Source organism: Trachypithecus francoisi, unplaced genomic scaffold (genome assembly GCF_009764315.1).
Source record: "Trachypithecus francoisi isolate TF-2019V2 unplaced genomic scaffold, Tfra_2.0 Lachesis_group4, whole genome shotgun sequence".
NCBI lineage: Eukaryota > Metazoa > Chordata > Mammalia > Primates > Cercopithecidae > Trachypithecus > Trachypithecus francoisi.
Window position 1 is genome coordinate 152,120,602 of NW_022681469.1, and position 15,547 is coordinate 152,136,148.

General features: G+C 44.4%; 1 protein-coding gene across 6 annotated transcripts in view; it reads right to left on the bottom strand.

Moving 5' to 3' along the window:
- LOC117073562 (septin-14-like) overlaps positions 1-15,547 on the bottom strand; it is a 36,030-nt gene that overhangs the window by 10,840 nt on the left and 9,643 nt on the right. For 4 of the 6 annotated variants that reach the window (XR_004433274.1, XR_004433275.1, XM_033194609.1 and 1 more), the window contains one exon: positions 1,089-1,177. Coding sequence is in view for 4 of the 6 variants with exons in the window: in XM_033194609.1 (XP_033050500.1) it covers positions 1,089-1,116 (28 nt within the window). In the remaining 2 variants the exon portion in view is untranslated. Of the gene's footprint in view, positions 1-1,088; positions 1,178-7,226; positions 7,308-15,547 lie in introns of those variants that run through there. The other 2 variants (XM_033194608.1, XM_033194607.1) reach the window with 2 other exon arrangements.

The following is a 15,547-nucleotide window of genomic DNA, read 5'->3' on the forward strand; positions in this document are numbered from 1 at the left end:
AGTGGGAAAAGGACATGAATAGACATTTTTCAGAACACCAAAATACAAAGTAAAACCACAATGAGATATCATCTTACCTCAGTCAGAAAGGCTATTGTTAAAAAGATAAAAAATGGCTGGGCACGGTGGCCCACGCCTATAATCCCAGCACTTTGGGAGGCCAAGGCAGGTGGATCATGAGGTTAGGAGTTCAAGACCATCCTGGCTAACATGGTGAAACCTCGTCTCTGCTAAAAATACAAAAATTATCCAGGCCTGGTGGTGGGCGCCTGTAGTCCCAGGTACTTGGGAAGCTGAGGCAGGAGAATGGTGAGGACCCAGGAGACTGAGCTTGCAGTGAGCTGAGATTGTGTTACTGCACTCTAGCCTGGGCGACAGAGCAAGACTCTGTCTCAAAAAAAAAAAGATAAAAAATAACAGGCCAAGTAGAATGGCTCATGTCTGTAATCCCAGCACTTTGGAAGGCCAAGGTAGGAGGATCACTTGAGGCCAGGAGTTTGACACCAGCCTGGGCAACATAGCAAGACCCCATCTATACAAACAATTTTTGAAATTAACCAGGCATGGTGGCATGTGCCTGTAGTCCCAGTTACTCAAGAGGCTGAGGTGGAAGGACCACTTGAGCCTGGGAGGTCGAAGCTGCAGTGAGCTGAGCTTGTGCCACTGCACTCCAGCCTAGGTGATGGAATGAAAAACTGTCTCAAAAAATAATAATAATAATTAATAAATAATATAATTTGGCAAGGATACAGAGAAATGGGAACCCTTAGACACTGTTGGTGGGAATATAAATTAGTACAACCTCTACGGAAAATTTGTACAAATAAAGTTAAATAAAGAAATAAGGAAATAAGCTAAAACTAATAGAAGCTGTATTTAAAATTTTTTGCTATAACTGGTTAAATAAAAATCTTGTAAGAAAATCAATTACATACAAAAATATTAATCTTGTAAGAAAAGAACAGTACTTAGGAAAACAATAAAATCTGGACGAAAGGGTATTACTTACACAAATTAGTCTATGGCAAAGGAAGGCAAATTCCTTGAAATAAGAAAATCTTTTTTAATTTAAATAAGAAAACACTAACCTGGCTTCTGTGTCTGTTTGATCACCATATCCCACTGTCTCCACAACAGTCAACTTCAACTGAACATTGCTTTCCTGAAGTTCGTATGTCTGTATTTGAAGCCCAACATTTGAGTAAAAATGTGAGGATTTGTCATCTTTCAAGTTAGTATTAAACAATGTGTCAATCAGTGCTGATTTTCCAATTCTAGTTTCCCCGTAATAGGCATAGATTCATTGTCATAGGGGTATAAAGGGGCTGAGAAGAAGCAACACTTTGAATTCCTACAGTGGTTTTTAAAATCTTAGAAAGTTGAACTCATAGAAGTAGACAGTAGAATACTGGCTACCAGAGGCTATGGGAGCAGGGAGAAAGGAAAGGTGGAGTTGTTGGTCAAAGGGTACAAAGTTTCTTTTTTCACTTTTATTTTAGGTTCAGGGGTACACGTGCAGGTTTGTTACATAAACTCAGGTCATGAGGGTTTGTTGTACAGATTATTTCATCACCCAGGTACTAAGCATGGTACCCAATAGTTATTTTATCTGATCCTCTCCCTCCTCCAAACCTCCACCCTCAAGCAGACACCAGAGTCTGTTATTCCCCTTCTTGTGCCCAAGTGTTAGCATCATTTAGCTCCCATTTGTAAGTGAGAACATGGCACATGTTCTCAGCCATAAAAAAGGAAGACATCATGTCCTTCGCAGGAACATGGATGGAGCTGGAGGCCATCATCCTTAGCATACCAACAGAGCTCACTGCAGCACTATTAACAATAACAAAGACATGGAATCAACCTAAATGCTCATCAATGATAGACTGGATAAATAAAATGTGGTATGCTACTACACAACCATGAAAAAGAATGAGATCATGTCCTTTGCGGGAACATGGATGGAGGTAGAGGCCATCATTCTTAGCAAATTAACAGTTTCAAACAGAGAGGAGAAAGAAGTTTTGAGATCTACTGCACAGCAGAGTGACTATAGTCAGTGTATTCTATATTTCAAAATAAATCAAGAGAGTTAATTTCAAATGTCTCATCATAAAAAAAGATTGGCAAGCCAGGTAACAGATATGTTAATTCACTTGATTGAATCATTCCACATTGTAAACATTTATCAAAACCTCACATTGTATCCATACATGTAAATAACTATGATTTTTCAATTAAGAATAATATTAATTTAAAATAAATAATGGGTCTCAAATACTTCAAAGACTGGGATGGCCTTGAAAGTATACATGCTAGCCCTGATTCTCTCAGTCATTAACATAATACAGAAAGAAAGTATACACTAAGCTACATCCGACTTTTAAGAAGACAGGAACATTTCAATTGTTAACAATCATTACAGGTCGAGTGTGGTGTCTCATGCCTGTAATCCCAGCACTTTGGGAAGCTGAGGTGGGTGGATTGCTTGAGCCCAGGCAGCTGAGGCTACAGTGAGACAATCACACCACTGCACTTCAGCCTGGGCAACAGAGTGAGAATCTATCTCAAAAAATAAAAGGATTACATAATATGGCTGAGAATCATTGCAAACATGAAGATATATTTGAATTAATAGCATCAATGTTACACTGCTTAAGTTGAAATGAACACTGGGAAAAATGAAGGAATAATTCAAATGAGGTGTTTGACACTTACCCACACAGAGGATATTAAAAATGAATCCTTGTTGGATAGATCTGTTCACCAACTGATTGGGCAAACATTCAAAACCAAAATGACCAATCATATTTAAACAACAAATATTATTTTCTTTTTGCTTAAATAAAATACAAATTTAGAGTTTTGTGTTAGAATAGAAAATGAAGTTATTTGAAAGGAAAATGATTATAGTACATCAAAGAAATTAGAATTGATTATCATTTGATTATCATACCTCAGATGAGATGCAAATATATTAAGTACATTTGTGAAAATAAAAGTCTATGTTCAAACACATAGATTTGTCTCTTATATTTATAAATAAAGTGAATCTATCTCTCAGCACACTCAAAAAGAGTCTCTGTTGCTAAATTTTAAAAGAAATAGGTGACAAACACAGTGGCTCACACCTGTAATCCCAGCACTTTGGGAGGCTGAAGCAGGCAGATCATGAGGTCAGGAGTTCAAGACCAGCCTGGCCAACATTGTGAAACCCCATCTCCACTAAAAATACAAAATTAGCTGGGTGTGGTGGTGCACACTTGTCATTCCAGCTACTCAGAAGGCTGAGGCAGGAGAATCACTTGAACCTGGGAGGCGGAGGTTGCAGCGAGGCAAGATCGCACCACTGTACTCCAGCCTGGGCGAAAGACCGAAAATCCATCTCAATAAATAAATACATAAATAAAGGAATTAAGGAAATACTATAAGAAATTCTAATGTATTACTGAAACATAACAAATTATTTCTTCCACAAGAAAAAAGAAAAACATTTTAACATCCTTTCATTCTGCTGCAGCGTGTAAATATATTGAGAAAATCCCACACATGTTAATCCAGATGCTTCTCAACTTATGAGGCTATGTCCCAAGAAACCCCAGATGCTTCTCAACTTATGAGGCTATGTCCCAAGAAACCCATCATAAATTGAATATATTGTAAGTCAAAAATTCCTTTAATACACCTAACAAAACTGAACATTATAGCTCAGCCTTGCCTGCCTTAAACATGCTCAGAACACTTACATTAGCCTACATTTAGGCAAAATCAACTAACACAAAGCTCATGTTATAATAAATTATTGAATATCTCATGTAATTTGTTGAATAAAGTGAAAAACGGCACTATCATAGAGTCAACAATTTTAGTTCAATGATTGTTGATCCTCTACATATGTGAGAAACCAAAATCAATTTGAAATTTTAAAAAAATCAAATGATTTTAACTTCAAATTTGTTATATATCCTCTGAGGACTTGTGTTATATCAAAGAAATCTACTACTAATAACACCATTCTAGAAAATTAGAAATCCATCAATATTATTATTATTTTTTTTTTTTTGAGGCGGAGTCTTGCTCTGTCGCCCAGGCTGGAGTGCAGTGGCCGGATCTCAGCTCACTGCAAGCTCTGCCTCCCGGGTTTACGCCATTCTCCTGCCTCAGCCTCCCGAGTAGCTGGGACTACAGGCGCCCGCCACCTCGCCCGGCTAGTTTTTGTATTTTTAGTAGAGACGGGGTTTCACTGTATTAGCCAGGAGGGTCTCGATCTCCTGACCTCATGATCCGCCCGTCTCGGCCTCCCAAAGTGCTGGGATTACAGGCTTGAGCCACCGCGCCCGGCCGAAATCCATCAATATTATACACAAAGTTACCAACTGATCATTTTTAAAAGGTTAAAAGGTAATTCATTGTTTAATTTCTAAGCACTTTTATTTTAAAAATGAGACTTATATAACCCCCTCCACACCTATAAACACATTAAATACCACTTTGCAATGACAGCTCAGCATTGCAAACTGCTTGAGCTGCTTGAGCCCAAAGCTCAGCATACTTGAGCCCAAAAGTTTGAGGCCGCAGTGAGCTATGATCGTGCCAAGGCAGGTGGATTACCTGAGGTCAGGAGTTCGAGACCAGCCTGGCCAACATGGTGAAACCATGTCTCTATCGAAAATACAAAAATTAGCTGGGCATGGTGGCACATGACTGTAATACCAGCTACTTGGGAGGCTGAGGCAGGAGAATCACTTGAACCCAGGATATGGAGGTTGCAGTGAGCTGAGACTGTGTCACTGCATTCCAGCCTGGATGACAGAGCAGGACTCTGTGTCAATAAATAGATAAATAAAATATTTAAATTATGTTCTTAGCTGGGCATGGTGGTGTGCACCTGTGGTTCTGGCTACTTGGGGGCCTGAGGCAGGAGGATGGTTTGAGCCTGGGAGATAGAGGCTGCAGTGAGCTATGATCATACCACTACACTTCTGCCTGGGTGACAGAGCAAGACCTTGTCTCAAAAAAAAATAAAAAATTATTTTCCTTTCAGTCCCAGGTATTCTAACAAGCCTTGATGGCCCCCATTTTGAGATTATAGCCTGTGGCAAGGGCCTGGCAAACAGGTTCTCTGTGCAGAATTGAGGTCGTTGTGGAGTAACATTTTCTTGGGCTGCATCAGCCTGTGGGTGAAAGTAAAGTTGGGTGCGGTGGCTCTCCCCTGGATTCCTTGATGCTTTTAATATCCTGAGTCCTCTACCCCACTCTGCACGAGCCACAGTGACACTCGTGCACCAAGGTACGTGGTGTGGCCCCAGTGCCCACAGGATCGCTTGTGAGAACTGCTCCTTCAGCCCCACCTGTGGCCTCTCCTCCCGGGTGAAGTCTGGTTCCTGATGTTCATGCCACGCTCCTTCTCACCAGGGTGCACAGGCATCACTGCCTCCAAAACACCTGATTGAAACCTGTTCCTGGTGGGGCCACCTCACCTCTCCAGGATGGCTTTCTCTGAAGCCAGTTCTTCCATCACAGTGGAAGTAAAGAAAATTATGAAAACTAGCAGGGAACAGTGGTTCACACCTGCAATCCCAGCACTTTGGGAGGCTGAGGAGGGCAGATCACTCAAGGTCAGGAGTTCGAGACCAGCCTGGCCAACATGGCAAAACCTGATCTCTACTGAAAATACAAAATATTAGCTGGGCATAGTGGTGTGCACCTGTAATCCTAGTTACTCAGGAGGCTGAGGCATAAGAATTGCTTGAACCCAGAGGTGGAGGTTGCAGTGAGCCAAGATCATGTCACTGCACTCCAGCCTGGGCGACAGAGCAAGACTCTTTCTCAAAACGAATAAATAAAATTATGAAAACTCTCTTGAATATATGGGCACCTCCTGAACAGGAGGTGGTTGAGGGGAGGTCCTGGCAGGTGGGACAGGGTATCCTGGCAGGCAGGAACTGGGACTTCAGTGTATTGTGTTTGGACCTCAACGGTGCCCTTTGTCACAAGTATCCATCTGCATCCACTGACTTACATGGGGGAACCTGGGGAAAAACCAATGATATGGTTTGATTGTTTCCCAACCAAATCTCGTCTTGAATTTTAGCTCCCATAATCCCCACATGTTGTGGGAGGGACCCAGTAGGAGGTAACTGAATCGTGGGAGTGGGTTTTTCCACTGCTTTTCTCTTGGTAGTGAATTAGTGAATAAGTGTCATGAGATCTGATGGTTTTATATAAGGGCAGTTCCCCTGCACACGCTTTCTTGCATGCTGCCATGTAGGATGTGCCTTTGGTCTTCTTTTGTCTTCCATCACGATTGTGAAGCCTCCCCAGTCATGCTGAACAGAGTCCATTAAACCTCTTTCCTTTATAAATTACCTAGTCTCAGGGATGTCTTTATTAGCAGCATGAAAATGGATGAATACAACCAACCTCAATAGCTTAAGTGGGTCCAGCCATCACTCCAGAAGATACAGGATCATAAACCACGGCAGCATCCACACAGTGCTAACTCAGCACATGTGCAGAGTATATGAGCTGTAGGGCTATGGTGGCCTCTGCCTAGATTTTTATAGTACAGACAAGATTTCACCACATTGGTCAGGCTGGTCTCAACTTCCGGACCTCATGATCCACCTGCCTCAGCCTCCCAAAGTGCTGGGATTATAGGCGTGAGCCACCGTGCCAGGCCAAAAATGCAGATTTATGAGTGCCTCCCAGTGCTCTGAATCTAAATTTCTGGATGTCTAAATCTCTGTATATCTAACTTTTAACAACTTTGCTCTCTATGTCTAATATCATTTTAACCTGGAAAATATGCACTCAGCAACCCTTCAATCAATATTATTACCTGACTTCTCCTGATCATAAAGGTCACTAGAGGGCTTGATAAAAATACACATTCTTGGGCCGGGTGTAGTGGCTCATGCCTGTAATCCCAGCACTTTGAGAGGCTGAGGCGGGTGGATCATGAGGTCAGGAGATCGAGACCATCCTGGTCAACAAGCTGAAACCCCATCTTTACTAAAAATACAAGAAAGAAGGAAGGAAAGGAAGGAAGGAAAGGAAGGAAGGAAGGAAAGGAAGGAAGGAAAGGAAAGAAAGGAAAGGAAAGGAAGGAAGGAAGGAAGGAAGGAAGGAAGGAAGGAAGGAAGGAAGCAAGCAAGCAAGCAAGCAAGCAAGCAAGCAAGCAAGCAAGCAAGCAAGCGGGGAGAGAAAGAGAGAAAGAAATAAGTTACCTGGGTATGGTGGTACGTGCCTGTAATTCCAGCTACTTGGGAGGCTGAGGCAGGAGAATCGCTTGAACCCAAAAGGCGGAGGTTGCAGTGAGCCAAGATCGTGCCTCTGCATTCCAGCCTGGTGAGAGAGCAAGATCCTGTCTCAAAACAAAACAAAACAAAAATCAAACACATTCTTAGGTTTCTCTGCTGGTGGGGATCATGTATAAAACAAAGCCCAAGAATCTACATTTATTTATTTATTTTTTAAGTTTTTTGCTTTTTTTGAGATGGAGTCTCACTCTGTCGCCCTGGCTGGAGTGCAGAGGCATGATCTCAGCTCACTGCAACCTCTACCACCTGGGTTCAAGCGATTCTCTAGCCTCAGCCTCCTGAGTAGGTGGGATTACAGGTGCCCGAAAATATGCCTGGTTAATTTTTGTATTTTTAGTAGAGACAGGGTTTTACCATGTTGGCCAGGTTGGTCTCGAACTCCTGACCTCAGGAGATGCACTCACCTTGGCTTCCCAAAGTTCTGGTATTAGAGGTGTGAGTCACCATGCCCAGCCAAGAATCTACATCTAAATGCAGTTGTTAAATGTTCTTATAAGTAACTACACACATTTATCTATTTTGTGGAATTACTGGAATATAGATCAGTTAAATTTTGGATAGCCTTAACCCAATATGATAATTTTAGTTTTTGAATAGCAGTTTATTTTAAGCCATTGCTTCTGGAAGAATTTAATCTGATCCAGTGTTGCATTTTTCCTCCCACCCATGGATACAAGAATGAAGATAATAGCTATAGCATTTAATGAGCATTAACTATGTGCCCGCCACCATGTAACTGAACCTCCTCAAACCCTCTGAGGCATGGACCACTGTACTACTGCCATCACCATTTTATGGAGAAGATACTGAGGTAAAGCAGGGTTACGTATCTTGCTAGGCCAGGCAGTTATTAACATGGTAGAGTTGGGATTCCAAACTATTCTTGTAACCAACATAACACTGCGTCTCTGCACTTAATCCAGACCAATTTCTCTGATGCTCAAAATTTGCCTGCTTTTTTTTTTTTTTTTTTTTTTTTGAGATAGAGTTTCACTCTTGTAGCCCAAGCTGGAGTGCAATGGTGTGATCTTGGCTCACTGCAACCTCCACCTCCTGGGTTCAAGAAATTCTCCTGCTTCACCCTTCCCGAGTAGCTGGGATTACAGGCATGTGCCACCATACTCGGCTAATTTTGTATTTTTAGTAGAGACAGGATTTCTCCTTGTTGGTCAGGCTGGTCTCAAACTCCCAACCTCAGGTGATCCATCTGCCTCGGTCTCCCAAAGTGCTAGGATCACAGGTGTGAGCCACCGCGCCTGGCCAATTTGCCTGCATTAAATGTGCTTTTGTGAAATATAGATAGATAGATAGATAGATAGATAGATAGATAGATAGATAGATATAGATATAAATATATAGATATTTGAGACGGAGTATCTCTCTGTCACCCAGGCTGGAGTGCAATGGTGCAATCTTGGCACACTACAACCTCTGCCTTCCAGGTTCAAGCAATTCTCCTGCCTCAGCCTCCTGAGTAGCTCCAATTACAGGCACCCACCACCATGCTAATTTTTGTATTTTTAGTAGAGATGGGTTTTCACCATGTTGGCCAAGCTGGTCTCGAAACCCTGACCTCAGGTGATCTGCCTGCCTCAGCCTCCCATATTGCTGGGATTACAGGCAGGAGCCATTGTACCCAGTCAAAATATATTTCTAATATAAAAGGTTCCAGCGATTCTCCTCCCTCAGCCTTCCGGGTATCTCAGATTACAGGTGCCCAACACCATGCCTGGCTACTTTTTTAGTATTTTTAAGTACTAAAAACAACATAGTTTCACCGTGTTGGTCAAACTCCTGACCTCAAGTGATCCACCCGCCTCAGCCTCCCACAGTGCTGGGATTACAGGCATGAACCACCGTGCCTGGCCTAATTTTTATATTTTGAATAGAGACGGTGTTTCACCACGTTGGTCAGGCTGGTCTCGAACTCCTGACCTCGTGATCCACCCACCTTGGCCTCCCAGAGTGCTAGGATTACAGGTGTTAGCCACCACGCCCGGCCCTATATGTGTTTTCCTAAATGCACTTAGAAATCAATGGGTAGGGCTTTGTGCCTTTAGGAAACCATTATAGAACTCTACTCTTCCATGGACCCAGAAAACCACAAGACGAGGACAAACAAGGAAAGTTTAGGTTTTCCTTGGAGAAAGAGGAAAGGCGGAAACAGGCAGGACCAGACAACTGGCCAGACAAGACCATGTGTAAGTGCAAAAGAACCACACAAGCTATGCCTTTAATTCCAGCACTTTGGGAGGCCAAGGTAGAAAATAAGTTGAGGCCAGGAGCTTGAGAACAGCCTGGGCAACATAGCAAGACCCCATCTCTACAAATTTTTTTTTTTTTTTTTTTTGAGACAGAGTCTCGCTGTCTCCCAGGCTGAAGTGCAGTGGCTGAATTTTGGCTCACGGCAAGCTCCGCCTCCCGGGTTCACACCATTCTCCTGCCTCAGCCTCCCGAGTAGCTGGGACTACAGGCACCCGCCACCATGCCAGGCTAATTTTTTGTATTTTTAGTAGAGACGGGGTTTCACCGTGTTAGCCAGGATGGTCTCAATCTCCTGACCTCGTGATCCGCCCACCTTTGCCTCCCAAAGTGCTGGGATTACAGGCTTGAGCCACCACACCCGGCCTACAAATTTTTTTTTAAAGGCTGGGTATAGTGGCTCAAACCTATAATTCCAGCACCTTGGTGGGCAGAGGGGGGAAAATTGATCACTTGAGCCCACAAGTTCAAGACCAGCCTGGTCAACATAGTGAGACCCTGTGTCTATACAAAATTATTTTTAAAAAATTAGGCATGGGCATCTACATCTGTAGTCCCAGCTACTTAAGAAGCTGAGACAGCAGGATCCCTTGAGTTCAGAAGGTTGATACTGCAGTAAGCTGTGTTCATGCCACTGCACTCCAGCCTGGGTGACAAAGCGAGACCCTGTCTCTCAAAAAAATTTTTTTTATTAGCTGGGCATGGTGGCATGCACCTGTAGTCTCCACTACTAAGGAGGCTAAGGTGGGAGGGCCACTTGACCCCAGGAGTTTGAGGCTACAGTGAGCCATGATTATACCACTGTACTCCAACTTGAGCAACAGAATGAGACTCTGATGCTAAAAGAAATAATAAGCCAGGTGCAGTGGCTCACATCTGTAATCCCAGCATTTTGGGAGGCCAAGGCAGGTGGATCACTTAAGGTGAATAATTTGAGACCAGCCTGGCCAACATGGCGAAACTCGTCTCTGCTAAAAATACAAAAATTAGCTGGAGGTGGTGGTGGGCGCCTGTAATCCCACCTACTCTGGAGGTTGAGGCAGGAGAATTGCATGAACCTGGGAGGCAGAAGTTGCAGTGAGCTGAGATCGCACCACCACACTCCAGCCTGGGTGACAGAGTGAGATTTCGTCTCAAATAATAAATAAATAAAAATTTGCCAGGCACAGTGGCTCACGCCTGTGATCCCAGCACTTTGGGAGGCCGAGGCAGGCAGATCACCTGAGGTCACGAGTTCAAGACCCGCCTGATGAACATGGCAAAACCACGTCTCTACTAAAAATAGAAAAACTAGCCTGGCATGGTGGTGGGCGCCTGAAATCCCAACTACTCGGGAGGCTGAGGCAGGAGAATTGCTTGAACCCCAGAGGTGGAAGTTGCAGTGAGCCAAGACCACACCATTGCACTCCAGCCTGGGTGACAGAGTGAGACTCTGCCTCAAAAAATCGGTAAATAGATAAATAAATAAATATTTTTAAAATAATAATAAAATTAAAAAATAAAAATGAAAATAAACCACCCAGAGGGTGCTCTAAAGGAATAGTTAGATGCTCTCAAGAGAATGTGCCCCCCAACACTGGTGCTGAAATACACCTGGAGCAGGGGCTCCTCTTACCTTATGCCGGGGGTCAGGTGTGGGGGATACTCTGCTATGAGTCTCTGCACCAGCTCCCAGGAGGGCTGGATGAGGGCTAAGCACTCCGTGAGAGCAGATTTGAAAGGCACTGCCCCGCCCATGGCTCGCCGTGTCCTGGGAGGGAGACCCAACAGTCAGGCCAGCCAGATTCGATGTCCTCGAGGTTAACATGCCTTACTGCCCCAGGTCTGCACAACATCCACCAACAGGAAGATGCTACCAAGAGCCCCACCGTGCAACAGACAGGCTTTGCTGCTATGAGAGAAAGGCCTTGGAATAAACTTTTGAAGGTTTGTTTGAAAATAACATTGATAGGTCAGGTGCAGTGACTCATGCCTATAATTCTAAAACTTTGGGAAGCTGAGGTGGGCAGATCACCTGAAGACAGGAGTTTGAGACCAGCCTGGTAAACATGGTGAAACCCCATCTCTACTAAAAAAATGCAAAAATTAGCCAAGCATGGTGGTGCACGCCTATAATCCCAGCTGCTTGGGAGGCTGAGGCAGGAGAATTGCTGGAACCTAGGAAGCAGAGGTAGCAGTGAGCCGAGATCACGCCACTGCACCCCAGCCTGGAAAACAGAGTAAGAATCCATTTCAAAAAACAAAACAAAACAAAACAAAGTCACACAGCCTATCCATAGGGAGTTTTCTTGAAAGCCATGAACTGCCCTAAATCAAGAAAGAGACCAAAGGCTAAATGTTCTTCCACGAAAGGCAGCTGAAAATGAAATGTTGGTCGGGCGTGATGGCTTATGCCTGTAATCCCAGCACTTTGGGAGGCTGAGATGGGTGGATCACCTGAGGTCAGGAGTTCAAGACCAGCCCGGCCAACATGGTAAAACCCTATCTCTACTAAAAATTAAAAAAAAAAAAAAAAAAAGTAGCCAGGCATGGTGGCGTGTGTCTGTAATCCTAGTTACCCAGAAGGCTGAGGCAGGAGAATCGCTGGAACACAGGAGGCAGAGGCTACAGTGAGCTGAGATCGTGCCACTTCACTCCAGCCTGGGCGACAGAGCAAGACTCTGTCTCAAATATATATATATATTTGATGTTGAACCAGTATTCAATTATTTTTTACCTAATTGTAGCAAGAAAGCAAGCAATAAAGTGGAGAAGTGCATAAGGCTCTATGGGCACACAGGAAAATGTTTAGCTTTATCTATGAAACAGGGCTTCAGCCTGGGCATGGTGGCTCATACCTGTAATCCTAGCACTTTGGGAGGCTAAAGCAGGAGAATTGCTTGAGGCCAGGAGTTCGAGACCAGCCTGGGCAACATAGACATACTGAGTCTCTACTAAAAATAATAATACAAAAAATTAGCTGGACATGGTGATGCACGCCTGTAATCCCAGCTACTCAGAAGGCTGAGGCAGGAGAATCACTTGAACCCGGGAGGTGGAGGCTGCAGTGAGCCAAGATTTCGCCCTTGTACTCTAGCCTGGATGACAGAGCCAGACCCTGATTCTAACGAAAAGAAAAGAAAAAAGAAAAGGAGGGAAAGGTATTTGAGCTGAATCTGACAGGTAAGTGGCCCTCTGAGTGGGTTGTCAAAGGGCAGGGCATCGATTTGGCACGTGCTGGGAGGAGAGGAAGGGAGGTAGAGACAAGGAGAGAGGCCTGTGATGGCAGAGGGAGGAGCATAAGCAAAGACAAGGAGGAGGAAGCAGATGACCTGCTGGAAGCTATCCCGTGGCTTGGCCCAGGGGCCTGGCAGTGCATCAGGAGTTCAGACTAAGCGGGTCCTAGGGCCAGGCTAAGGAGTTTAGACTTTAACTTCCAGATACTGGGAAAGGCTTTAAGCCTCAGAAGAAAGGTCAGAGCTAAATATAACGGCTTAACATACACAACATTGCCAATGTAGAGGTGCTAGTTGAAGACGTGGTCTGATTAAAGTCCAGGGAGAGGCTGGGTGCAGGTTCATACCTGTAATCCTAGCACTCTGGGAGGCTGAGGCAGGAGGATCAATTGAGGCCAGGAGTTGAAGACCAGCCTGGCCAACATGGCAAAACCCCAACTCTACTAAAAATACAAACATTAGCCAGGCAGGGTGGCATGCACCTGCAGTCCCAGCTACTTGGGAGTCTGAGGCAGAAGAGTTGCTTGAACCTGGGAGGCAGAGACTGCAGTGAGCCGAGATCATGCCACTGCACTCCAGTATGGGTGACAGAGCGAGACCCTGTCTCAAGAAAATAAAAAGTAATAAAAATAAAGTCCATGGAGAATAGAGAGAGGGAGAAAAGAAGAGTGCTAAGGACAGAGCCTGCAGGAGCACCATCTTTACGTCTTGACTTGAGCCTGGGAAGGAGAAGAAAAATGGTGAAGTTACAGGAAGAAACTCTGCGAGGCATACTGCTGCACAAGCTGTAGAGGACAGGGATTGACAATGAATTTATTTATTTATTTTTTTGGTGACAAATTCCACTCTGTCACCCAGGCTGGAGTGCAGTGGTGCCATCATAGCTCACTGCAGCCTCAAACTCCTAGGCTCAAGTGATCCTTCCATCTTGGCCTCTAGAGTAGCTGGGACTACAGGTGTGAGCCACCATGCCTGGCTGACTTTTACATTTTAAACAGTTGAAAAAAAAATCAATAGAAGAATTGTATTTTTTGACATGTAAAAATTAATGAAATTCAAATTTCAGGCTGGCTGCAGTGGCTCACGCCCGTAATCCTAGCACTTTGGGAGGCTGACGTTGGAGGTTTACTTGAAGCCAGCAGTTCAACACCAATCTGGGCAACATAGCAAGATCCCATCTCTACAAAAGTATTTTTAAAATTAGCAAGGTGTGGTGACATGCACCTATAGACCTAGCTACTCAGGAGGGTGAGGTAGAAGGATTGCTTGAGCACACGAGTTTGAGGCAGCAATGAGCTACAACCATGACACTGCACTGCAGCCTGGGTGACAGAGTGAGACCCTGTCTCAAAAGTAATACTAATAATAAATAAAAATGAAATGCAAATTTCAGTGTCTAGTAATACTTTTTGCGTTTTTTTTTTTTGTTTTGTTTTTTTTGAGAAGTAGTCTTGTTCTGTTACCCAGGCTGGAGTGCAGTGGGGTAATATTGACTCACTGCAACCTCTGCCTCCAGTTTAAGCAATTCTCCTGCCTCAGCCTCCCGAGTAGCTGGGATTACAGGTGCCTGTCACCAAACCCAGCTAATTTTTGTATTTTTAGTAGAGATGGGGTTTCAACAAGTTCACCAGGCTGGTTTCGAACTCCTAAGCTCAGTTGATCCACCCTCCTCGGCCTCTCAAAGTGCTGGGATTACAGGTGTGAGTCACCACATCCCACCACAGCCACCGCACTCAGCCAATTAACACAATGTCTTTATTACACAATTTATGCCCTTCATGATCTGGCTCCTATGCCTATGTATTTTACCAACCCCATTCCCCACAAATACACATATATGCACACACATTTTTACACACACACGCTCACATTTTTTTTTTGAGTCAGGGCCTCACTCTGTCATCAAGGCTGGAGTGCAGTGGTACAATCTCAGCTCACTGCAACCTCTGCCTCCTTGGCTCAAGCGATCCTCCCACTTCAGCCTCCTGAGCAGCTGGGACTACAGGCATGCATCGCGATGCCCAACTTATTTTTGTATTTTTAGTAGAGACGGTGTTTTGCCATACTGTCCAGGGTGGTCTTGAACTTTTGGGCTAAAATGGTCCATGCTCCTCGGCCTCCCAAAGTGCTGGGACTACAGGCGTGAGCAACTGTGTCTGGCCACATGCACAATTTATGGCTCAAGGAATACTAAGAACTTGTTTCTTTTTTTCTTTTCTGAGATGGAGTCTTGCTGCTGTCACCTAGGCTGGAGTATAGAGCAGCGGCGCCATCTTGGCTCACTGCAACCTCCCCTTCCTGGGTTTAAGCAATTCTCCTCCCTCAGTGTCCTCAGTAGCTGGGACTATAAGTGTGTGCCGTCACGTCCTGCTAATTTTTGTATTTTTAGTAGAGATGGGGTTTTACTGTGTTAGCCAGGCTGGTCTGCAACTCCTGACCTCAGGTGATCCATCCGCCTCGGCCTCCCAAAGTGCTGGGATTACCAGAGTGAGCCACCACGCCCGGTCGGACTTGATTCTTAGGCATGTCATATGTGGGCTTTTTTTTTTTTTTTTTTTTGACACAGAGTCTTCCTCTGTCGCCCAGGCTGGAGTGCAGTGGTGTGATCTCGGCTCACTGCAACCTCCACCTCTTGGGTTCAAACGATTCTCTTGCCTCAGCCTCCTGAGTACCTGAGCCACCATGCCAAGCTAATTTTTGTATTTTTAGTAGAGATGGGGTTTCACCATGTTGGTCAGGCTGGTCTCGAAC